Below are 22,565 nucleotides of genomic sequence, written 5' to 3'. Positions count from 1 at the left end.
CGCTTCCGACGCATCAGGGGCTTCGGATGACCTTACAACCTGACACAGTACATGGCAGCTGAAAGATACTGTGCGGCACGCAGCTGTTAAGACAATGAAGTGGAGACAAGCGCATGCGCGCTGGCAGCAACACAATCGGTGTCCAGGCATTGGGTGGCGTCCTAGCGGCCGCACGTGGATACCACCATACCCTGCCGTTGCGCTCGGGCCTTTCCCGCACGCCCAAACTACCCGAATGTGTCTGTAAATGCGTACGGCAATTGGCTCACGAGCTCGGCATGCTCATCAGCCCAAAGCTCATCACAAGGAGCTGGGCCCACATCAAGACTCTTCACCTGTGCTTTTGTCCGCGTCCTCAAACCCCTCAGGCTGGGCTGTCCCGCAAGCCAAAGGGCCAGGGCTCTTCCAGCGCCCCCGGTTGCAAAGCCCCTTGTGCCTCAGCGATAGGACGGCCAGCCACCAATTCCCAAAGTCCCAAACGTCATACCAACAATTCTAATGAACGGCGTGTCGCCGCTCCTGCAGCACCCCCGCCCCCACCTCCGCGTCCCCTCCCACTCCGAACTGCCCCGCAATCCCGCCCCCGCTGCCAGCAGCCAAACCCCCATCGCTCCCACTAGAATCCGGCGTCATCCGTGCCAGACCGCCACCACCACCGCTGTCGGCACCTCCCGCCGCGCCCCCGCCGCCCTGCTCCCGGCCCTGCTCCTCCCGGTCTTGGTCCAGGCTGGCCGGCACCAGCAGCAGCAGCGGCAGCGGCAGCACCAGCGCGATGCTGCACAGCACCAGCAGCAGCGGCAGGTTGCGGAAGTCGGTGGCGGTCACGCCCAGCAGCTGAGTCAGCAGCGCGCCTGCGGGCAGGGTGGCGGGTGCAGGCAGGGGGCCGGGGTGCAGGCGGGTGGTGGTGCATGCGGGGGGTGGGTGGTGGGTGCAGCGCGGTGCTGCAGAAATGATGCTCTATCATCTGCTAGGCAGTAGTCCTTTTACTGTAAGGATAACGCAGCACAACAGTGGGTGCAGGCAGGGTGGTGCAGGCGGGGGTGCAGGCGGCGCATGAGCGTAGCGAGGACATGGTTGGCTTGCCGCCACGGCAAGCGGCCGCGAGACTTTACACCGCTGCTCCCATGCCCCGCACCTCACCGCTGCGCCCCCTGCCTCACGCACCCCAACCCTAGCCCCAGCCCCGGCCCCAGCCCCAGGCCCCTGCCCCCCCCGCTGCCCCCCGGCCCTCCTCAGGACCGCCTCCCCCGCTGCCCCCCCGCCCCACCCACCGCCCAGGTAGCGCAGGCCGGTGGCGATGTTGCCCACCGACATGAGCCCCGCGAACAGGGTGGCCTCCAGCCCGGGCGGACACAGCCGCGCCGACAGCACCATGGTGGGCATGAACAGCACGTTCTGGATCACCGACACCTGCGGCCGCAGCGAGCACGAGGCAAGAGCGTGTGTATGGGCAAAAGCGCAAGGCGGCCAGAGCGCGAGGCAAGGGCGTGTGTATGGGCAAAAGCGCAAGAGGCAGGTGTGGGCACAAGTGCGCGATGCTGCCCCCCGGGACGCAGCGGCACCAGGCAGTCCAGGCGGACTGCAGCGTGCACACGTGGAGGCAGTTGCGCGACATGTGCGCGTGTGCATGCGGCGCGCCACCTACCCTGCCAACTATCCCCTGCCGTCGCCGACCCCGACCCCGACCCCCTTGCTTCAGCAACACGCTGTCGCCCCCTTCCCCCCTCCCCCCTTCCTCGTTCGCATCCAGGTGAGTATGTTAGTATAACCTTGCAACTAGTTGGGCGACGGGGTCCGCGCGCGGCTCGCACTGCTGACATGAATTCGGAGCTGCTCTGGACTGCTCCTCCCACCTGCCGCTACACTGCCCAAGCCCGCCCGACTACATACGGTGATGTGCAACGACTCGCTTTTGCAGCTGCAGTTCCGCGCGACTGTTTCCTTACAGGATTGGTTCAACGTTAACCCCTCCCTCCCCATTGCCTCACCAACACGCTGTCGCCCCCTGCCCCCCCCCCTGCCTCACCAGCACGACCCCGCCCGCCCCCCCCCTGCCTCACCAGCACGCTGTCGCCCAGTGCAAACAGGTGGTCGGGCAGGCCCAACGCCACATTGGCGCGTGTGGCCAGAACTAGAGAGGACGCCTGTGGCGATAGCATGAACAGCAGTAGCAGCAGCCGCAGTAGCAGCAGCAGTAGCAGTGGCAGCCGCAGCAGGCAAACACGGCAACAAGGCACTGTTCAACGCCTTTTCGGTGTGCATTGCAGCGGTATGAGTCTGCTGGACACACTGCGAGCCCCGATTCCCTAGGGAACTGGGAACGATTCATCGGCTCTCCCCAACTGTACCTGGCACGCCGCCGCCAGCAGGCTACCCCACAGCAGCACGCGGCGCAGCGGCAGCCGCCTCAAGAAGGCGTGATACACGCCCACACCTGCGGCGCAGCAAAGGATGTGAACGAGGCCGTAGCAGGTAGCAGTTGCGTGCCCATACGGTTACGGCCGTGGGTTACGGCGGTGAGCCGGCACAAGGCCGTCAAGCAGTCAGTATGTAGCTAGATAGGGGGTACATGCAAGGTCGTGCGGGTGACAGCGCGAGGGCGGTTCGTCAGCACGATGGCAATGTGTTGTGGTCGGTCTGGGGTCGCAGTGACCGCTGCACGGGCGCCTGTCACTCACTCAATCACTCACTCACCGGCTAGCGACGCCACCGCCACCGCCAGTGCCACGTCACCTAGGAAGGTGGCGCTGAAGCCCAGCCCAGTGGGAGCAGGAGCCTGCACGCGGTCATGAACAAAGTACGACACATCCGCTGACCGAAACCAAGACTAGCAGCTCCAGGGAACGGCACACCGCCTCGTGCATTCCTGGCCATAACTACTTCCGTACGCCAGCCAGAGGTCAGGGATTTGTGGGCCGGGATTACAGCCAGAACTCGCCTCTCATCACCCTCTGCTCTTGCTTGTCCTAGATCTCAACGCCAGCCAGAGGTCAGCTTCGAGGTCTAGATGATCAAAGCCACGGTGATGCCTACCGCTTACCGTCATGAAGAAGAACATGGCATCATCCGCGGCAGGCGTGGCGGAGGACAGGAAGAGGAAGAGCACCGGCCCCGCCACCTCTCGCCGTCGCACGGTGTCCCACAACGCCAACGATGTGACTCGCAGGCTGTCGCACAGCGTCGCGCACGCGGTGAGCAGTTGCCTGCCACCGGTGCTACTGCCGCCGCTGGCGCTGGCGCTGCTGGTGCTACAGCCACCGCCACCGCCGCGGCGGCCATCGGCAAAGCTGCTCGCGCCGCCGCTAGCTTCAGCGCCAGAGCCTACCGAGGCCTCAACGTCGCCACTTGCCGCTATGCTGAGGGGCTGTAGCAACAAGCGCTGCTCCTCATGGCCACGCCTGCGGCCGCCGCCGCCACCACCTCTGCGGCGACCCCGCCTCCGCCGGCCGCCGCCACTACACGCTGCACCCGCGTCCGCCTCCTCGTCCAAGGTGTCTGGGCTCAAGTCCGAGTCGCTCTCACTCCCAGGCAGCGCTGCCGCGCGCCCCTCCGCGCAGCCGCCCCGCACCTCCCCAAGCTGTAGCTCCACGTCCGCGTCAAACCGCTGCATGGACCGGGCTGTAGCAGGCGGCGCCAACGCCTCGCTGCTACAGCCGACCCCTGCCCCTGCCATCCCGCCACGGCCGTCCTTGCTTCTGCCGCCGGGCGGGGATTTCCCCTTTGCTGTATCTAGACCTTCCTCCCCGTTGACGTCTTCCCTCCTGCCCGACAGCTGTGTCAGAGGCCGCCACTCCTCCTCGTCCTCGTCGGCGCCGCGCCCTGCCTCCGCCCCCACGCCGCCGCCCCCGCGCTCGCCCCGCCACAGCCGCCGCATCAGCTCCAGCACTCCCGGGCCGCGGCGCTCGCGCACCCCAACGCCCACCAGCACCACCAGCAGCGGCAGCAGCGCTGTCAGTGCGAACACGGGCCTGCCGGGGCGGCGGTGGTGGCAGTTCCATGAGCACACGACCCAGTCAGGTGACGGCGGGGTGCAGACTTGGTTGGAAGACAGTGGAGTTCACCGCGACTCCACACATCATCTTCCCCTGCCCGGCAAACGCCGGCTCCGCGCCCCCTGGTTTAGTTGGGATTCCCCCGCCTCCCCCCCTCCCCGCCGCACCTGGCCCCAGCCTCTCGACCCCCGCCTTAACCCCCGGTGGGTTGGTTTAGTTTGGGCTGGTATGAACAGCCCCCTCCGCACCTGGGCCCCAGCCGCTCCACCAGGCTGCCGCTGAACCAGGCGCTGCCGACCTGCCCCACCGCGTACGCCGCCCAGCACAGCGACTGAAGACTGCCGCTGTCGGCCTGGGCGCAGAGGGGGGCAGGCAGAGGCAGGGAGGGATGGAGGGAGGGATGGAGGGAGGCAGGGAGGGAGGGAGGCAGGGAGGGAGGGAGGGAGGCAGGGAGGCAGGGAGGGAGGGAGGGAGGGAGGATGGGGTGAATGGGCCTGGCGGGAGAGCGCGAGGTGCGGCTGACGTGGTTGTAAGCCCTTGTCTGGCGGCGCTGTCGGAGCTCTAGCTCATACCACCCTCCCGCGCTTTTTGTCGCGCCCGCTCTACACACCCATACACCTCAGGCCTGAGGACGAGTATGCACACGTTCCACCGCCACCGCCTCCTCCCGCGAGCCGCCACCATGCCCGCACCTGCGCCTCCCGCCGCGCCCGCTCCACCACCATCGAGTCCACCACCACGTCGCTTACGGCGCTGGCGCCAGACACGGCCACGATGAGTCCCAGCACCCCCGCCATCGATCCCGCGCCGCCCCAGGCCGCCGGCAGCGCCAGCAGCAGCCAGCCGACGGCGCCGGCCAGACCCGCAGCTATGAGGTAGGACTTGCGCCGGTACCCCCACAGCGGCAGCGTGTCAGAGATCTGGGTCGGGAGGCAGGTGGAGGCAGGCGGTGGGTGGGTGGGTGGGTGGGTGGGCACGCATACAAAGAGAGGGGGGGGAGTGGATGAAAGCGGAGTGGGTGTGGGTTGCAGGCCTTCCGGCCCGCTTCCAGGCAACGCACCAGTCCAATGGCTGGCTTGATGGCCCAGGGCACGTTGCCGGCGGATATGACAAACGTAACCTGGAAGTGGTTGAGGGGCGATGGTGGTGAGGGGCGTAACATACCGGTTCCGCACGTAGCGGGGATGGGATGAGGCGAGCAACCCTTCCTGACCGCACACAGCGATGTTGGCCCGTGCTCACACCGGGACCCCGGGTATCTCCGTTGCTGGCTGATGCTACCCGGAAGAGCGGTTGTGGGCGTGCCTGGACGCTCCCACGTGACGCTCCCGCCAGGTCCCACACTCCTGCCTGCCTCCGGCCTGTCCCAGATTGACTGTACTACCTGCGCCGGGGAGGCGTGCAGCTCGTCCTTCAGCAGGTACTTCTGAGCCAGCGCGGCCAGGTCTGTGACTCCCTGGACCAGGTAGACTGCAGCCGGGAAAGGAGGAAGAGGAAAGGTTAGCGGGAAGGGGGCAGTACAAACACAACAGAAGAGCGCTGCACGTGGTGTCGTGCGACTCACCCAACGCGATCGCCACGAGCTCTGACGAGTTGGGCTGCGACTTCCAGACTTTCCAGGTGTTTGATACGTGGTCACGAGCCCTGTGTGCTTGTCGTCGCAAAGCGTGCAGAGTGCTACGCGATTCGGAAGTATCGACGCTGCGACGAGGGCCTCCCATCTCCTCCGTTTCTGTTTGAAGCGCCACATAGTCGGGCATTTACGAGCACCCAAGAAACCTCAGGGTGTGTGCCTGCTATCGGGAGTCGGTGCATGCCATTTCGTTTTTGTGCCGCTCGAGCACTGCTGAAGTGGCTTGTTGCGTTCACGGCATATGAGAACGAACGGAAGGTGTGCCTGTGAAAATGTCTGACTTGCACCGAACGCGATGGAAAAGTCCACTGCCCGCCCCGCCCCCGGCCCCCGGCAATCCTCTCCGGCCCGCCATGCAAAAACGAGCGGGAACACACACATCAAAACCGTTCCCTGCATGTTGCGCTCACGTCTACCTGCTTCGTTCTTCGGTCTACCCACGTATCCCTCATGTCTCCGACCTGCACAGTCCGCACAGAACATCTGCCTCAAGTCCTGAACCCGCTCATTCCATCACACTCACTAGCTGTTGCCAAACCCCAGTAAATGCCAGGCGTAGCGGAGGAAAGGCCGCAACTGTCGCTTACTTAGAGCGTGCGTGGAGTACTCTCTCCTCATCTCTCTCAATGCCAAAACGCCGTTCGGACGGTCACCTCGTGACGCAAGGCATTGCCTGCTGCCTACTCGTCACCGCCAAGTACACCTCACAAAAGTTCATGCCGCACGACGAAACCGTTGCAGCGGATGAATGCGTTAATATGTAATGCATGTATTAGTATGGTACCGCTCAATGGCTCAGCAGGGGTTCTTTGGAAACCCTGTGGCTTAGTGCACAGCTCCACAGTACCAGGCGGCATCTGACACGCACAGTACCGTGCGCTTCTCATCACGGCCACCAGCAACATGATTACCACACCAACACACCAACGTGAACCCCATAGTAACGCATGAACGTGTGCCGTACGAACACGTCTTCCCCTGGACTCGTAGATTTCCGCTCACTTTCACTCACCACATATTTGCACCTTTCAACCGTGCATACACGCTCCTATGCGCCGCAGTTAAGTATTAATCAGTGCGCCTGCGAGGGCATTGGCATTACCTCGTGTAGCAGCAGCGGCACTCTGCATGCTGTCATCACTCCTGTGCTATGGGCGACCCCTGCGCCCTGACACCACCACTGCGTGCACCTTGTGTCGTATCAATCGAGCGGCTGACGCGCCGCTCCTCCCGCCCCCCACAAGCGGCAACATGAGCCACAACTGCTGAGCGTGTGCCAGTTGGCATGGCGCCTGGCATCTTCGCGGCTTATCTCTTTCCTAGGCTATCGAGATACTTATCATCGCATGAACTGTACGACCTTTCTTCATCTTCCCCAGAGGCCCGTTACTTCACTTTAGGGCCGCTTCTCTAGCATGCTGCCGATCGTCCGCAGAATCGCCTGTGATGTGGGTTAGGGCAACAGTCGTCAGGTTAGCGGCCCTTGATCCGGCGGCACATGTGGGTGTCCGTGACCACACGTGTGTTGCGCCGTACGTGCATGCCACAACGACCCACATGACCCAACAGGCACGCCGCCTTCCCTCACCACACAGCGTGCGTACGCACCTTGTACTCTAGTTTGATGAAGTCGGGGATGGGCAGCAGCAGGATTGCAGGGAAGCCCAGGATGGTGAGCAGCACTTTGATCTCGCCGCCCTCCAGCACGCCGTTCTTGTCCGTGTCAATGAAACCCAACAGCGCCTCAGCCAGCAGCTGTGGGCGGTGGTGGGAGTCAGTGTAAGGCGCGAGGCTTGCAGGAGCAGCGTTGGCTCAACAGCAGGGCCGTGACGAGGGGTGCCAATCACGCGCGCGACGGTCGCTGCTGCTAACTCTTCCATCACCACCACGTGACCACGCCCCACCCCGGCCATCCTACCAGCGGGTTCTTCTTCACGCGCTCCGTGGCCACTGCAAGATACAGCGCCAGGAACTCGGTGCGCGTGAGGGTACCGCTGTTGTCCGTGTCGGCCCGCCTGAAGTAGGGGTCCAGGTCCGCAGCCGTGTAGTACGTGCAGCTGCGTGGCAGCGTTTTGGGGCAACAGAGGGGTGTTCAAACGAGGACGCCGCAATAAGGGTTGTGTTGTAAGCGATCCCACAAGGCAGGGCACCGAGTCATGCAGGGCGCATCATGAATTGTTTGCAACCCAGGATGGTTGGCCACCCGAACGCATCAGCCTAACCGTTGACGTCATGGCACGTTCATACCCACCTCTTCTGTACAGTGCAAACCACACACAACTACCTGGTGTTCGTGAGCAGCTCTATGGCCTGGGAGATCTCGGCGCTGTTAATCAGCGCCTCTGTCTCCTCCAGGCTCAGCACGCCGTCCCGGTTGGTGTCGTACAGCTCCCAAGCCGAGGACGCGCGCGCCAGACTGCTGATGACATTGAGCAGCGTCATGGTCTTGTCCTGCACCTCCGCGGTTTGGGATGGTCGGGCAGGTAGGATACTGGGGTAGGTGTGGGAGTGTGGGGGTGGTGGCCGTGCACAGTAGGTTCGGGTTTGCAGGATGGAGGCCCCTGCACGGTTGGGAATGCGGCGGCCGTCTGGCAGCCTATGGAGGGTAGAGGGTTTACAGTAAACCCGCACTCACGTCATTCTCGTTGTCGCCTGCCGCACCATCTGGCGAGCTAGCTGAAGCTTCGGAGGTGGTGATGGAATCGGACTCGGGGGCTGCGGTGGAACCCCAGAAGAATTGGGTGCGCACGTCACTGACACGGACGTGGTTCGTGGTTGTCGATGGCCAGGGGCTGCGGTGCTGACGCACAATATGATACTTTGACGCCGGTAGGCGCATCGATGCCGTATTAAGCCGCGATGAGCCTAGAGGACAGGCGCCAGCTGAAGAACTGCAGGGCGAAATTGCGATCATCCTTGCGCGTGTTGAAGAACCACTCGGTTGCGTGAATGCGCTAGCGAGGACAGTTGATTTTTGCAACAGCGACGCCATTGTATTGTCTTCTACGCTTCAGAGACACTCAGAAAAAATGACCAGCGCAGGGGACAGTCGCAGTGACCTGAGCGCAGATGTAGTATCTATGCAGATGGTTATGGGTGTTGTGCCGCGCGGGGTGCTTGAAACACCGACCGGAAGGCGGAAGCCAAAACGGCACGATCAGGCCCATCATGCAGGGTGTAGGGCCACGCACAACATTTAGGCCGCGAGCAGGTCCATACATATATGTGAAGGCCGAATGCAAACATACGGCCCAGCCTAGAGGAAACTTGTGCTAAAACGAGCCAAACAATGCAAGCAGTTTCCCATGTCGACGCTGTGCTTTGGAGTAGCCGGGTAAAGCAGCCCCCAACCTGCTCATTTACTCAAACCTTAATGTTACATCGCTCGTACAAAGCTTTTGCGCTCGTGCAGCGAGGCCGGGGATGCAACTCCATTTCTAGTGCAACAGTTCGCCCGTGCATACCGTCTGCGCGCCGACGCGTCCTTGCAGCGGCACACAGTCATGGAAATCGCGAGGCCAACATGCAAGAGTTCGACGCTAGCATGCGGCACGGTGTGGCACAAGCGCGGGCACAGGCCGCGACACCCCACGCAATTGGCGCCTTCATGGCCGCTGCCTTCGCGGTCGCCGCGCTGGTTGCGCGGCCATACCGCCATTCCGCTGCGCCGCTCGCGTCGGCACACGTGGCACCGGCGGCACCTGTCGCTGCCTCGCCAGCTGCCTCCTCCGCGACTGCCCAAGTGGGCGGCGGCAGGGCAGTGCTGCTTGCGTCGGTGTCTGCAGCCCAGGCCTCGTCACCCACCGCGGGGCTGACGCAGTTTGGGGAGATGCTGGTAAGCCAGGCTTACACATGTTCATGTCGCAGCTTTCTCATCTGGGATGAGCCTCATTGGTGCGAGTGCGGTCGCACGTGCTCGTGCACGTGCAGGCATCAAGCGTACGGCCTTGCGGAGACAGCTCTAGACTTCCACACATGTGTTGTTTACACCTCAGGCGTACGTGCAGTACAAAGTGATGCAAGCCATGACCCTGCCCACCTGGGGCAAGATCCTGACCGTCATGGGTAAGAGAGCGTCAGAACGAGCTCAAAACCACTACTGGGAACTGGTTTCACAGCAACTGCAGCAGCATCGACACGGCCACGCCACCCCGCCGCTCATACGCACCGGGCCTCCACCCACGCCGCCACAATTCCTTTCCCTCCCCAAACCTCTCTCCTCTCTATCCCCCTCCCTTTCCCCCTTCTCCCCCCCCCCCATTCTCTTGTCGTACAGCCGTGGCGCTGCCCATCCTGGCCCTGGGCAGCGGCGCGCTCTGCGCCATCACGGGCGAGAAGCCGCTGGCAGCTGTGAAGCGCTGCTACTTCATCCTCAACAACGTGCCGGGCGCCGACATAGCGGGGGAGGAGGACGTGCGGGCCGCCGTGCTGCTGAACACCATGTACATTGTGGGCCTGCTCACCTTTGCGGTGCTCATCGGAGTGCTGGGTGACGACATCGGGAGCGCGGTGGAGGCCGCGCGCCTGTGAGCCCGGGGCTGGCGGTTCTGGGATGTGGGTCGGGGTTTGCGGATGTGGGTCGGGGCTCGCTGGATGTGGGTTTGTGTCGGGCCGGGATATGAGGACGCGGACACGTGGCCGGTAACCGCGCTGAGCCCCGCCCTGAGCCTGAGGCGCGCTTGCGCGCTCCCACGCGCCCGACGCGATCACCGCCCCTGCGACGCCTGCCCGCAGCGGCAACACGCGTGTGCCGGAGCGTAACCACACAGTGGTGCTGGGCCACAACCGCCAACTGATCGAGGTGCTGCGGCAGGTGCGCGTGCGGGTGGGCGGGTGGGAGGCGTCGGCAGGGGGGGCGGGGGGAAAGGCGGAGGGGAGGCGTGTGTGACGCGGGGCGGAGTGGGTGGGAGGCTGGTGGTAGGGTGGACCGGGTGGGAGGCAGGGGTCCGTGTGGGTGGGAGGCGGGGCGGGGCGGGGCGGGGTGGAGCGACAGTATGGCCCGGGCATTACGAATCTACGATACCCGGCGGTTGGTGGTGGAGTGACCGGGCATTGCTGGGGTTGATGCGCACAAACTGCACATCAGACGTGACAAGGGCAGGGCCTGCCGCTGCTCCCCCGCCCTGCACCTTCCACGCTGCACGCATCCGCCGTTCTCGCGCCACGCAGGTGGCGGTGGTGCGTGCGGACCGCGGTGCCGCCGCCTTCCCCGGGCAGCTGGTGGTGCTGAGCGAGCGCGACCGGGCCGAGCTGGAGGCGGAGCTGCTGGAGGCGCTGGGGCCGGCGGCGGCGGCGGCGGTGGTCACACGGCAGGGCAGCCCGCTCAAGGTGGGCGGAGGGCCGGAGAGCTGGGGGGTTGTAAATACCAGCTCGAACTGAACCAAACCAAGCTAGCCGCTCATGGAGAACGGAGGAATCAAACCACTGGGGGAAGGAAGTTTGAGCGGTGGGGTGGGCGTACGAAACGAGCGGGCGGACCCCTCGAGGGCACCTCTGCACCTCTTCTGGGGTTGGGTTGCCTGAAAGGGTCTATAACTCCCGTGCGGGCAACTCAACTCCTTGATACGTGCTTATTATGCACACGCACAGGTTGCGGACCTGCAGCGTGTGTCCGCCGGCCACGCCCGCACCGTCATCCTCATGGCGCCCGACGAGGAGGGCGGCGGCGGCGGCGAGGGCGCGGAGGCGGAGGCCGCGGAGGCGGAGGAGGGCGGCAGCGCACACGTGCTGTCCGCGGAGGCGCAGCAGGTGCGGCGGAGCGAAATAACGGGAAGCGGGAGAATACCGTGCGTAGCCTGGGAAACGCTTTGCCATGCTCGTTGCGGCCGGCAATGAGCGGGTGCGCTTCGAGACCGTGCCACCGATGATGCTGCCTACCAACTGAGGCAGACAGCACCGGCCAACAAATTGCCGGCAGAACTGTAGTACTCACGCGTAGCACTCCTCCCTCCCGATGGCCTGCCTCCCCGCTCCCCGCACCTCCACCTCCCCAAACACATATATACACACACACACATACACACACACACACACACACACACACACACACACACACACGCACGCACGCACGTGCGCCCACGCAGGCTGTGGCGCTGGCGGCGCTGCACCACCTGCGGCAGGCGGCGCTGGAGGCGCCGGGTGGCAGCGGCCTCAAGGGCGGCGCGGCGCAGACGGTGGTGGTGCAGCAGGTGGGGCCATGCACGGGTGTGTGTGGGGAGGGGGGGAGTGTGTGTGTGTGTGCGTGTGTGTGTGTGCGGTGATTGTGCGTGTGATACGGTGCACTTCGCAGATGAACAAACCGAGAGGGAGTGCTGCACATTCACAAGGAATGCGTTCTGGGCTGGGCATGCCTGGAACCCCCTCGTGCACTGCACCTGTGCCAAGAAAGCCTCCACGGCACCACTCACCCTGCTCAGTCTGTGCCAGTCTGTGCCACTTCCATGGCTCGCGACGGACCCCGCCGCCCCGCCGCCCCGCCCCCCCACACACACATCCGCCCCCCCCCCGGATTAACCTACTTAGAATAGTCGTTAGACAAAATGGTAGAGCAGCAGCAGCAGCCTTCGGCGGGTCTACGCGCTGGAGCTGGCCGCTGGACTTCACGGACATCGGTAACAACGCGTCTACGCTGCAACTGTACCTGCCTACGACTTCACTTCCTAAATAATCATGGATGTAAACTTCGCCTCCCCGTGCAGGACTCGGCCCTGGACCTGCTGGCGCACGCCTGGGGCACCAGCGAGGGCGCTGGCGCAAGCAGGCTGGTGCGTGCGCGGCTAGCTGCGTGCCTAGCTGCATGTGCGATTGCGTGTGTGGGATGTGGGCCGTCTGGTCCTGCGTTCATAGGTCTGTGTGCCTGAGTGCGTGTGTGGGGGGATGGGTTGCCTAAGCAACAGTACCTCCTCCCGCCCCGCCCCACCTCCCCCCCCGCAGGTGGCGTCGGTGTCCCACCTGAACAACCTGGCCCGCCTGCAGGCGCAGTGCGCGGCCCAGCCGGGGCTGTCCGCCGTCATCAGCTGCATCATGCAGCAGCAGCCCGGACTGCCCGAGTTCTACGTGCAGGTGCGGGGAAGTCGTGGAGGGCGAGGTGTGGGGGCATGCCCCTACGCGCTCTGCTCTTCCGCGCAGTGTCGTGACGTGCAACAACGTGCCTCACACGCCCCGCCCATGTCCCCTGCCGCCTACACGCCCCGCCTGCACGCCCCCCCCCGCAAGATGGGCTACCGTCTACCACTTCCTTAACTAGTCATGAATGTAATCCCCCATATGTCCCGCCCACACGCCCCGCCCACACGCCCCGCCCGCACGCCCCGCCCACACGCCCCGCCCACACGCCCCGCCGACCGCAGCGTGTGCCCGAGGTGGTGGGGCTGACGTACGGCGAGACGCGGCGCCTGTTCCCCCGCGCCGTGCTCGCCGGCTTCTACGACCCGCGCCGCGCAGTGGTGGACAGGGGCGCGGGGGTGGCGGGTGGCAGCAATGCGCACCTGAGCGCCGAGGAGCGCCTGGATGCGGAGGTAGGTGGGGGAACAGGGCAGGGCCGGGCCGGACGGGGTCCTGCATGTGTTACTCGCGATACGTTGACACCCACCTCCAACGCCACCCTCCACGCAGCCCCTCATCTTCATCCCCCCATCCCCCACCTCTACATGTTGCCCTGCCCCCCACCCCCTGTCTACTTCGCTACACTCCGCTGTACCCTCTTGCAACCCCCCCCAAAACAACAAACACACACACACACACATATCCTCATTGATTTTTGAACATATACCCCTGCATTCCTTTCCCTTCGCGTCAGGCCGCCGCGGTGGTGCTCAACCCGCCCGACTCCTCCATCATCCTGGACCGCCACTCCCTCATCCTGCTGGCCGACAAATCCGACGACATCAAACCCCTGTCCCCAGCCGCCGCCGCCCGCGCCCGCGCCCACCACCAACAACAACAGCAGCAGGCCGCGGCGAACAGCGCTGCAAAAGCTAGCGCCAAATCGGCGGCGCAGAAGGCCGCGGCGGCTACGATTGCGGGCAGCAGAGGCGCTGGCGCCGAGGCGGCCGTGTGGGGCGAGTGGTCGGAGGCGGCGGCGGGTGTGCCCATCAAGGTGGTGGTGTTGGCGTTTGACGGCCAGTCGCCAGAAGACCTGCTAGAGGCGCTTGCGGACTACTGCCCGGCCGGGTCGCAGGTGCGTGTGTGCGTGGGGTGGGGTGGGGGATCGGTGGTAAGGAGTGTGTGTGTGGGGGGGAGGGCGCGGTGGTGAGGTGCGTGTGTGTGTGCGTGTGTGGGGGGGGGGGCGTGGTGGTGAGGAGCGTGCGTGGGCTGTGTGAGGGAGGAGAGCCGCGGGTTGGTTGGTGGTGGTTCGGTTGGTGCAAGCGCCTTGCTGCGACAGATTGGTGTACAGTACGGTACAGTACGGGAGGAGTGGAAGCCTTGTCTGGTTTGGGCCAGGGCACGTCACGTGGTGCCAACTGAAGTGCCACGCACGGCCTACCACGCTTGGGCTAGCATGGGAATTTCCCCTCGTGTGCGAGGTGCTGGCCCTTTCACCTCCCCCGCCCCCCGAGGGTTACTTGCGGTCCCTGGTTCCCCTGCTTGTAGCCTGTTCCCGATGTTGTAACCTTGCAACTCCCCGGCTAACCACCAACAGGCGGTGGTGGTGGCGGCGGAGGACAGCGAGGCGGCGCGCGGCACGCAGCGCAGTAGGGAGGAGCAGGCGCAGCTGCGCACGAGCACAGTGGCCGGGGACCCGCGCAGCCGCGCAGGCCTCAGCGCGGCGGGCGTGCAGGGCGCCGATGCCGTCATCCTTACGGGTGAGCGTGGGCGGGGCGGGCGGCGGGGGCGGAGGGTTATGGGCGGTATGAATCATGGTTGTGGGCTGAATCGAGAGCAACGTGCGTCTTGAGGGATGCATGAAGCAGAAGGTGTGTGTTTGTATGTGTGGGGTAAGCCGGAGTAATTTGGTATGCACGCGCCCAAAGTATGCATGTGAATATGCACAAGAGCACCCTCACGCCAAACTTCGCGCCCACCCACCCACCCCGCCTCCAGGCCTGGACGGCGTCTCCAGCGACCAGGCCGACGCGCAGGCTCTCGCCACACTGCTGCAGCTGCAGGCGCTCATGCCCCACCACAACCAGCTACACCGCCACTTCGCGCGCCAGTCGGGAGCCGGCGGCGGCGGCGGCGGCGGTGGCGGCGGCAGCAGCAACGGAGGCCCCAGCAGCGGCGGCGTGCGGCCGCTGCACGTGGTGTGCGGCGTGGCGGACCCGCGCACGCGCGAGATCATGCAGAGCCTGGTCCGGGTGCGGGGCGGGGGCGGCGGTGCGGGTGCGGGTGTGGGCGGCGCCGCGGCGGGGCGGCCGTTGAGCCTGGACATCATCAACGCGGACGAGATGCTCGCGGGAGTGCTGACCCAGGTGCGTGTGTGTGCGTGTGTGTGCGTGCTTATGTGTGTGTGTGTGTGTGTGTGTGTGCGTGTGTGTCTGTGCGTGTGCGTGTGCGTGTGCGTGTGCGTGTGCGTGTGCGTGTGTGTGTGTGTGTGTGTGTGTGTGTGTGTGTGTGTGTGTGCGCGCGCGTGTGTATAGCGTGGCCGAGGGCAGTGCGTGTGGTTGCAGGCACTGCACCGCGTCGCGCACACAGTCTGTGCGCGGATTATCTGTTTCCTGCCCTGCAGGTTATACACACGCAAACAAACGCAAACCCCTTCCCCTTTTGCCTACTCAATCAACAGCCCTGCGTGCTTCTTTCGCTTGTGCTCACGCCCACACAAATGCCCACACGCGTCTCGACCCTGTGCCCTTATGTGATACCCTCACACACACGTTCATACAAACCACACGCCCACACGCCCACACGCCCACACGCCCGCACGCCCACACGCCCACACGCTTACATGTCAACACGCCCACACGCCCGCACACGCCCACACGCCCACACGCCCGCACGCCCACACGCCTACACGCCCGCACGCCCACACGCCCGCATGCCCACACGCCCACACATGCGCACACGCCCACACACGCCCACACGCGCCCACGCCCACGCGCCCACACGCCTACACGCCCACACACGCGCCCACACGCCTGCACGCCCGCACGCCCACACGCCCGCACACGCCGACACGCCCACACGCCTACACGCCCGCACGCCCACACGCCCGCATGCCCACACGCCCACACGCCCACTCACCCACACGCCCACACGCCCGCACGCCCACACGCCCACATGCCCACACGCCCGCACGCCCGCACGTCCACACGCCCGCACGCCCGCACGCCCACATGCCCGCACACGCCCACACACACACACACACACACACACACATCGAGGATTGGGCGGGAGCTTGGACTTAGCGGCCAGGAGTAGCGACGAGGAGCTAGGAATCGTAGGAGTGCCTGGGCCTCACGGTACCGTGAGCACATGCATGGGTTTGCACCCTTGAGAGCGTGTGGACACGAATCCCCCCTCGAGGTTAGAGTAGCGGGGGTTGCGCGATTTCCGGTTGGTAAGACCGGCGGCTCACCGCAGCAGGTATGCGAGGTAACTTCAGGTAACATCCCTAAACCGTCGCTTTGCTGCATCGCATACACTGTCTTTGCGCAACGTTTTCCTTGTGCTCTTTAACACACACACACACACACACACACGCCCACACACACACACACACGCCCACTCACGCCCACACACACACACACACACACACACACACACACACACACACACACACACACACACACCGTGGGGTTCCAGGCTTATCGCGGGTAAGTATGACTACCTGGGTCACGGCAACCACGCGACGCTCGGTAAAATGGTAGGTATCGGTAAGTAACTCCGTCGCGTCATTGGGCGGGCTTTCGTATCGTTTTTTAACACACACACACACACACGCGCGGCCGCAGGTGGCTGCCGAGCTCACGCCCCCACAAACGCCCACAAGCGTCTCGACCCTATGCCCTTATGTGATAACCTAACACACACGCCCACACGCCCACACGCACACCCACCCACCCACCAGGTGGCTGCCGAGCCGCGGCTGTCGGGCGTGTTCCACGAGCTGTCCAGCGCGGAGGGCGTGGAGGTGTACATGCGCACGCCGGGGGCGCTGGGGCTGCCGCTGGGCGCGCCCATCGCCTGGGACACGGTGCGTGGCTGGCTGGCGGGCTGGCTTGGGGTTAGTTGCTTAGGCTGCGTACCTTGCTGGCTTGCTGTCTGGCTTAGGCTGCGTACCTTGCACATATTGCATGCTGGACATACGCGCTGTGGATGTCAGCGTGCAAGAAACGTAATGCTTTGTGACGTGCATGGAAGTGCACGGCTAGATAGGCTGGTGTAGGCCGCTGCATGCTCGTCAGCCCAGCCAGTGGGGCTGCTGTTCGGACGGGCTGTGGGCCGGCGTGTGCCCATGCCGCACTTGTCATGCCGCACTTGTCTCGCTCACTCGCTCACCCGATCCCGCACGTGCGGCGCTGCGCCTGCCTTCGTGCTTGCGTGTGTGTGTGCAGATCCAAGACAGCGGCCGCGCGCACAACGTGACGGTAATCGGCGTGGTGCGCGGCAGCGGCGTGCGGGCCGGCGCCGCCGCCGCCCCCGATGACGGGCCGCTGGTGGAGCTGGGAGTGCCGCCGGGTAAGGCGCCGGCGCTGACGCTGCAGCCGGGCGACAAGCTGGTGGTGCTGGCGGAGGAGGCGCGGTGAGGCGCCAAGGGCCGGGGGCAGGAGGCAGGAGGCGCGGGCTCACCTCCGCGGTGGGGATTGGGGAGGCGGGGGTTCCACGGAAGGGACTGAGGGAGGTGCGGCGACCCGCGGGCGGTCCGCTGCTGGAAGGCGGGACTGGCTTGCGGTGCGATGATGAGTGTGCTGTATTTGAGAAAGGGAAAGGCGCTGTATATGATACGAGGCGTGCGTACGCTTATGGGGTAGTGATTTCGGGCCCCAAGGCAACCAAGAGCATCTAGGGAGCGGCAGAGGCGGCGGGTAGGTGGGTCCAGCGGGAGCGCGCATGCCGTACCAACCATGGCGCGCATTTGCCGTGTCAAGTGGGCCGCGGCGATTGTGACTTGATGGTTCGTTGGTGTACATGCGGCAAACCGCGGTGTGTACAAGTTACAAGTTACTGTCGCAGGGATGCAGTACAGTACTGTCCGCAGCAGGAGAGTGGAGCGAGGAGAACAAGGCGTTAGGACGTTCGTCCGTTGTCCTGCTGTGGAGAGGACTGCGGACTAGGCAGGACTGCGGTGCCGGCGCGTGCTAGCCGGTTGACTGATGAGAACTGTAGTGATTACTGGTGGTGGACATTCATTCAATGCTGCGGCTTGATTGTGCCTTCGGACGCATGCACGCGGACGGCCACCAGCAAATCGACTTTGCAGCGTTAAAAGTTGAAGGTTAGATGTGTATGCAAGCAGCAGGTCGTTGATATTGCTATGCATAATGATAATGTGGGTGTGGGTGTGGGCATTGGCTTGAGCGTGGGCGTGGGCACGGGCAGGCCGGGAGGCGGCTGTAGCAGCCATCAGGCATGGAAAGGAAAAGTGATGACGCTACTGCTGGTTGGTCGCGACTCGGGACCGCGCGGCCTAGCTCCTGGTAGGTGTTGGGTCGCCCACAGCGCCATCCGCCCATTGCGTACGTAGGCACGCATCGGGCGGCCCCTTTCAACAGCCGACAAGCAGATTGACTGTGACGCTCACATGCCCTGTCGGCGCGGCTACGCACCGAGCAGGCGAGCACAGTCGTCTCGGTCCTGAGTTTTCCTGGTGCCTTCCTGACTCTGGCAGCCAAGCGGCACCACCGCCCGCTGGACGTCTTCGGCGGCGCCGCCGCTGGTGCCGATGGTGGTGGGGGTGGTGGCGGTGGCCGTGGCGGTGGCGGTGATGGTGGTGGCGCGGAGGTGCCTGGCCCCGTGGTGGGCTCCAGACTGAGCCACCTGGCCAAGGAGACGCTGCGCCTGAGTGACGTACGTGGAGTGGCGCGACGTGGTGAGCGGTGCTGGCGATCGATCGCATCATCACCGAGACCCAGCAGGGGATGGGGTGCACGTGTCGCATGCTTGCTCTTTTGTGCATGCCTGTCCCATCCATCCCCACCATCCCTTCAACGTTTATCGTGGCTGTCTCCCCCAATTACAACATAACGTACGGCAACAGCCTGCCGGCGAGTTTGAGGTGCCGCCCGGCGCCATCTACGGCGTCGACGTACGGCTTGCCAATGTCGACGACGGGCAGTGGTGGCGCGGCATGCTGTTCAAGGAGGTGCGCTGCTGAAGGCCGAGGCCGAGGCCGAGGCCGAGGCCGGTGGAGGGGACGGCACGCGGCGGAGCGTGGCGGAGGCGGAGGTGCGGGCCGAGGCGGAGGCGGGGGAGCGGGCCAAGACGGGCCCGGGAGTGGGCCCGGAGTTGGGGCCGGGGGTGGGGCCGGAGGCGGAAGAGGCGTGGGGCGAGGAGGCAGCGGGTGGGACGGCGCACAGGATGCGCGCCGATGGGCGGCGCACTGCTGCCGCGGCGCTGCGGACCAAGGCTGGGGAGACGTGCGTGGTGATGTGAAACTCGGAGTGGGCTTGTGCTGCGGAGGCTGCTGGTACGTAAACGGATGTGTGTAGTGGTGTGGGTGCACGATGCCATCTGGCTATCTCTGGGGCACGCCGTTAGTGAGTGCAGAGTGCAGACAATTCAGGCGCCGTCGGATTGGCTGATACTGTATGGCCAGCAGTAGGTATTGGGTGGCATTTGCAAAGGACTAAAAGACAGGGGAGGCTCCTCCCCTGCTGAAAGAAGCGCCTTGGTACGTACACGATGCATGGGCCACAGACGCGCAGGCAACATTACAATGCCAGTTAGTTACGATTATATATAACTCTTTGGTGGATACATACAAACGTAGGCGCACGAGCCAACTCTCAGCCAAGCCTGGCCAAGCGCCAAAGACGAATCGATGTACCGGTGGGCACCTCTGTCCTGCTTGCTGTCATGTAAACCCGACCCCAATAAAGCCTTGCAATGCTACTACTGATTGCCCGAGGGATTCCGTGCAGTCAGCAGGGGGACTCACATTATTCTCCGGATACAGTGCACGAGAGGTGTATCACTGCAACCTTGACTGCAACACGTCCTGCCTAGCTGCAAGCCCCGCGAATGCGCGTATGCAACGGCAGTCCGGTCAGGTGCAGGGCAGGCCCAGACCGTGTGGGCTGATGTACGCGTTTGTGTGGCGTGGCGTACAGCATCAGTCATGTGTGTCAATTGTTCACGGAAGCATACATATTATAACCGCTGCTGACAAATCATACGCGACGGTGTGCGGTACCAGCAACATACACATTTACGATCCAATGCACAAGAATCACATGTATGCCCGCCGCTAGCATGCCCGTATAGGTAACCGAAGAACCCCGGCCCCAACCACCTCCTACTCGTCGCTCCGCCACGAGCACGTCAGCCCACGACGTCAGCTACACCAGTCACCACACCTCGCCCGTCATCGCATCGACTAAACCCCATGGTCACAAGGACAATCGTACATGCGAGAACATTCGAGTCACGGAACTCATGGAACGCATACAGAAAGCAAAGAATGAGGCAATCCGATATAGACGTCGAGCACGTGCGACAGCTCCTGCCCTTTTGCTTACTTCCTGCCCTCGAGGCTGGCGCCCAGGGACCTGAGAATCGCCTGTCAGGGGTAGGAAAGACCGGGACGGATGACGCGCGCGACGCCAATGCTAAGACAGCAGCCCCACCCCTCGAGCAAGAGCATTGATTGCCTCTGCACCCACTACCGTATGTGCCTGCCCACCCGTCCCTCGTGTTGTTCTCACCTTGTACTCGATCTTGACAAAGCCGGGGATGGGCATGAGGAGCACGGGCGCGAAGCCCAGGATGGTCAGCAGCGCCTTCACCTCCGAGCCCTCCAGCACGCCGTTCTTGTCCTTGTCGATGAAGCCCAACAGCGCCTCAGCCAGCAGCTGTGGGCGGTGGTGGGGGCCGGTGCTAGTAAAGCACAACGGGGAAAAGGGTCGACGGGGTGCATGGGCCAGTGTGCGGCATGGAGCGGCTTATGCGGTGTCAGCTTGAGATCGAGGCGACGAACAGGTTCAAGGAAACGCGCGACAGCCCTGCTGCCCCTCTCCCTAAGCGCTGCAACAACCAGCCCCGGCGTGGTGGGCGAGATGGGCCATCCTACCAGCGGGTTCTTCTTCACGCGCTCGGTGGCGACCGCAAGGTACAGCGCCAGGAACTCGCTGCGGCTGAGGGTGCCGCTGCGGTCGCCGTCGGCCCGCTTGAAGTATGGCTCCAGGTCGGCGGCACTACATGCAGTGGCGGCAAGGATAACACCAGTGGGTAGCGCGAGGGAAGACCGGAAACGGTGGGAGTTGTTGACCGCTTGTGGCTGGAACGAGCACTGCAACTACCGTAAACGCCGCCTCGCTTACGTGTAGTGTTTGCAGTGCATGTTAGTGACCATCTCCACAGCCTCGCAGATCTCCTCCGAGTTGAAGATATCCTCACACTCCTGCGAAGCAAGAAGGAAAGGAACAGTTGGTTTAAGGGCAGAGCGGGGCGAAAGCGCAGAGGGTATTACACCCTCCACGATGCGATACATGCGCATCCGGTGCCTCCTTGCTGACACGACACCAGGCTAGTACGTCAGTTTGCAAAGGCGCTACTACGGGGCAGCTGCCGCGACGTTGTGTACCGCCGACCAGGCGCGCAGGGCGCAAAGCCGGCCGCAAGTGCAGCCAGGCTGTTGCGCTCACTACGGAGCCGCTTGTCGCGTGTCTGCTATCCACTAGTCGCCCGCTAGACTGCGTCCTAGCGTTTCATGCTTCCTACTAAAGATTTTTCAGTGATTCGAAGTCCAGGGTGCATGGCAAGGAGGCATCAGGCATGCGGGACGTTGCAAGGGGACGTCGAGCGCGGACATACGGTACGCTAGCTACCCGCCTACCCCCGCCTCTCTGCCACCCGACTAGCGTGAGGCGGTGCGGGCGTCGCCACAACAACCTGCAGACGTCAACCTGCTGCGGGGTCGATGGCAGCTACTCACCTTGAGAGACAGGGTGCCGTTCCGGTCCTTGTCTGTCAAAAGGCGCAAATGGCAATGGTGCTAGGGTGTGGATGTACGAAAAGTGAGTGTCACCCGGCGCCGACGTGTGAGTTCATATCCGCCTAGTCAGGTGGCGAGTGGCTGTGGAAGGGCTCCCCAAAATCCACGGTCCCTAAGCTCCAAGCTCCCTCCTCTCCACGCAAAACAACGGCAGCGCACACTCACCCGAAGCCTGAGTGCGATAGCCCGCAACTCGTTGAGCAGCCTCGCCCACTGACTGCGAGTGCGGTTCGGCCTCACTCCCGCACCCCTGCACCGCTCCAGCACACTCCCCACCTGCCCGCCGCTGGTGCACACCACATGAGCCCCAACACCCCAGCCCGACGCATCTCCCCGCAGGCCCCCGGCTCACCATACTTCTCCCATGCGCTGCTTGCCTTCGCCAGGGCGGAAATGAGGTTCACCAGCGTCATGGGCTGTGCCGCACCCGCGTCCGCACGGCATAGCACCCGTTGGCGCGAGCTAACGAGAGCCATGTGCCAACAAGGCGTCCTTTTTTGCGTCGGGTGGGCTGAGATGCTCGCAACCATCACGGTTCGCCGCGAATTTGTGCGCGAAGCGGCAAGCACGCAGGGTGTCCGAGGCACACCGCTGCGAACTATTTTGACGTTGCAACTCCTCATGCTGGCCTGCATTTTGCTCCTTGCTGCTCTTTTGAGTTCGGGTGTTGCGCCTAGCCTCGTAGGTCCTCTTGGTCACGGTGAAAGGAATCGCAGTTAAAAGCTCAAGGATAGACGGTTTGTTCACATGCGCGAAGAGCATGACAGCGTGCCTTGGCGGATTTGGGTTTTGCATGCCACGCCACGTCCTGCCGCTGCACGAGTCACCAGCCCGTTCGCTGTCGCCT

The 22,565-nt window shown here is 64.0% G+C and overlaps 5 protein-coding genes across 6 annotated transcripts; 2 read left to right on the top strand and 3 right to left on the bottom strand.

Moving 5' to 3' along the window:
• Positions 1 to 20: 20 nt before the first annotated feature.
• On the bottom strand, positions 21 to 5,845 carry CHLRE_14g615900v5 (uncharacterized protein). The gene is made up of 11 exons (XM_043070085.1): positions 5,557 to 5,845; positions 5,377 to 5,462; positions 5,053 to 5,112; positions 4,685 to 4,912; positions 4,241 to 4,344; positions 3,041 to 3,968; positions 2,695 to 2,776; positions 2,349 to 2,434; positions 2,061 to 2,144; positions 1,272 to 1,410; positions 21 to 851 (listed from the first exon to the last, which is right to left on the bottom strand). The coding sequence occupies exons 1-11, from the start codon at positions 5,750 to 5,752 to the stop codon at positions 496 to 498; spliced, it is 2,349 nt and encodes a 782-aa protein (XP_042916758.1). The 5' UTR covers positions 5,753 to 5,845; the 3' UTR covers positions 21 to 495.
• Positions 5,846 to 5,893: 48 nt separating this feature from the next.
• Positions 5,894 to 8,775, bottom strand: CHLRE_14g615850v5 (uncharacterized protein). 2 transcript variants are annotated; one of them, XM_001698957.2, is made up of 5 exons: positions 8,261 to 8,775; positions 7,910 to 8,116; positions 7,544 to 7,682; positions 7,234 to 7,380; positions 5,894 to 7,066 (listed from the first exon to the last, which is right to left on the bottom strand). In XM_001698957.2, the coding sequence occupies exons 1-5, from the start codon at positions 8,263 to 8,265 to the stop codon at positions 7,022 to 7,024; spliced, it is 543 nt and encodes a 180-aa protein (XP_001699009.1). In that variant the 5' UTR covers positions 8,266 to 8,775; the 3' UTR covers positions 5,894 to 7,021. The 2 variants fall into 2 exon arrangements, with proteins under 2 accessions (XP_001699009.1, XP_042916757.1); XM_043070084.1 differs by having other exon boundaries at positions 7,910 to 8,076.
• A 160-nt stretch (positions 8,776 to 8,935) lies between these two features.
• On the top strand, positions 8,936 to 18,211 carry CHLRE_14g615800v5 (uncharacterized protein). Its single transcript, XM_043070083.1, has 15 exons — positions 8,936 to 9,460; positions 9,621 to 9,690; positions 9,902 to 10,151; positions 10,360 to 10,438; positions 10,795 to 10,953; positions 11,215 to 11,373; positions 11,709 to 11,813; positions 12,324 to 12,389; positions 12,559 to 12,687; positions 12,975 to 13,142; positions 13,424 to 13,804; positions 14,267 to 14,429; positions 14,668 to 15,035; positions 16,634 to 16,759; positions 17,121 to 18,211. The coding sequence occupies exons 1-15, from the start codon at positions 9,149 to 9,151 to the stop codon at positions 17,310 to 17,312; spliced, it is 2,727 nt and encodes a 908-aa protein (XP_042916756.1). The 5' UTR covers positions 8,936 to 9,148; the 3' UTR covers positions 17,313 to 18,211.
• A 54-nt stretch (positions 18,212 to 18,265) lies between these two features.
• On the top strand, positions 18,266 to 19,361 carry CHLRE_14g615776v5 (uncharacterized protein). The gene is made up of 3 exons (XM_043070082.1): positions 18,266 to 18,314; positions 18,395 to 18,595; positions 18,764 to 19,361. Exons 1-3 carry the CDS (start codon positions 18,308 to 18,310, stop codon positions 18,778 to 18,780), a joined length of 225 nt encoding a protein of 74 aa, XP_042916755.1. The 5' UTR covers positions 18,266 to 18,307; the 3' UTR covers positions 18,781 to 19,361.
• Positions 19,362 to 19,424: 63 nt separating this feature from the next.
• CHLRE_14g615750v5 (uncharacterized protein) lies at positions 19,425 to 22,447 on the bottom strand. Its single transcript, XM_001698956.2, has 6 exons — positions 22,071 to 22,447; positions 21,659 to 21,690; positions 21,045 to 21,124; positions 20,795 to 20,918; positions 20,430 to 20,576; positions 19,425 to 20,284 (listed from the first exon to the last, which is right to left on the bottom strand). The coding sequence occupies exons 1-6, from the start codon at positions 22,192 to 22,194 to the stop codon at positions 20,240 to 20,242; spliced, it is 552 nt and encodes a 183-aa protein (XP_001699008.2). The 5' UTR covers positions 22,195 to 22,447; the 3' UTR covers positions 19,425 to 20,239.
• Positions 22,448 to 22,565: the final 118 nt, after the last annotated feature.

This window comes from Chlamydomonas reinhardtii, chromosome 14 (assembly GCF_000002595.2).
Source record: "Chlamydomonas reinhardtii strain CC-503 cw92 mt+ chromosome 14, whole genome shotgun sequence".
Classification (NCBI taxonomy): Eukaryota; Viridiplantae; Chlorophyta; class Chlorophyceae; order Chlamydomonadales; family Chlamydomonadaceae; genus Chlamydomonas; species Chlamydomonas reinhardtii.
Note: the sequence above shows the minus strand (reverse complement) of the source record. Positions and strands in the feature narration are given on the sequence as shown.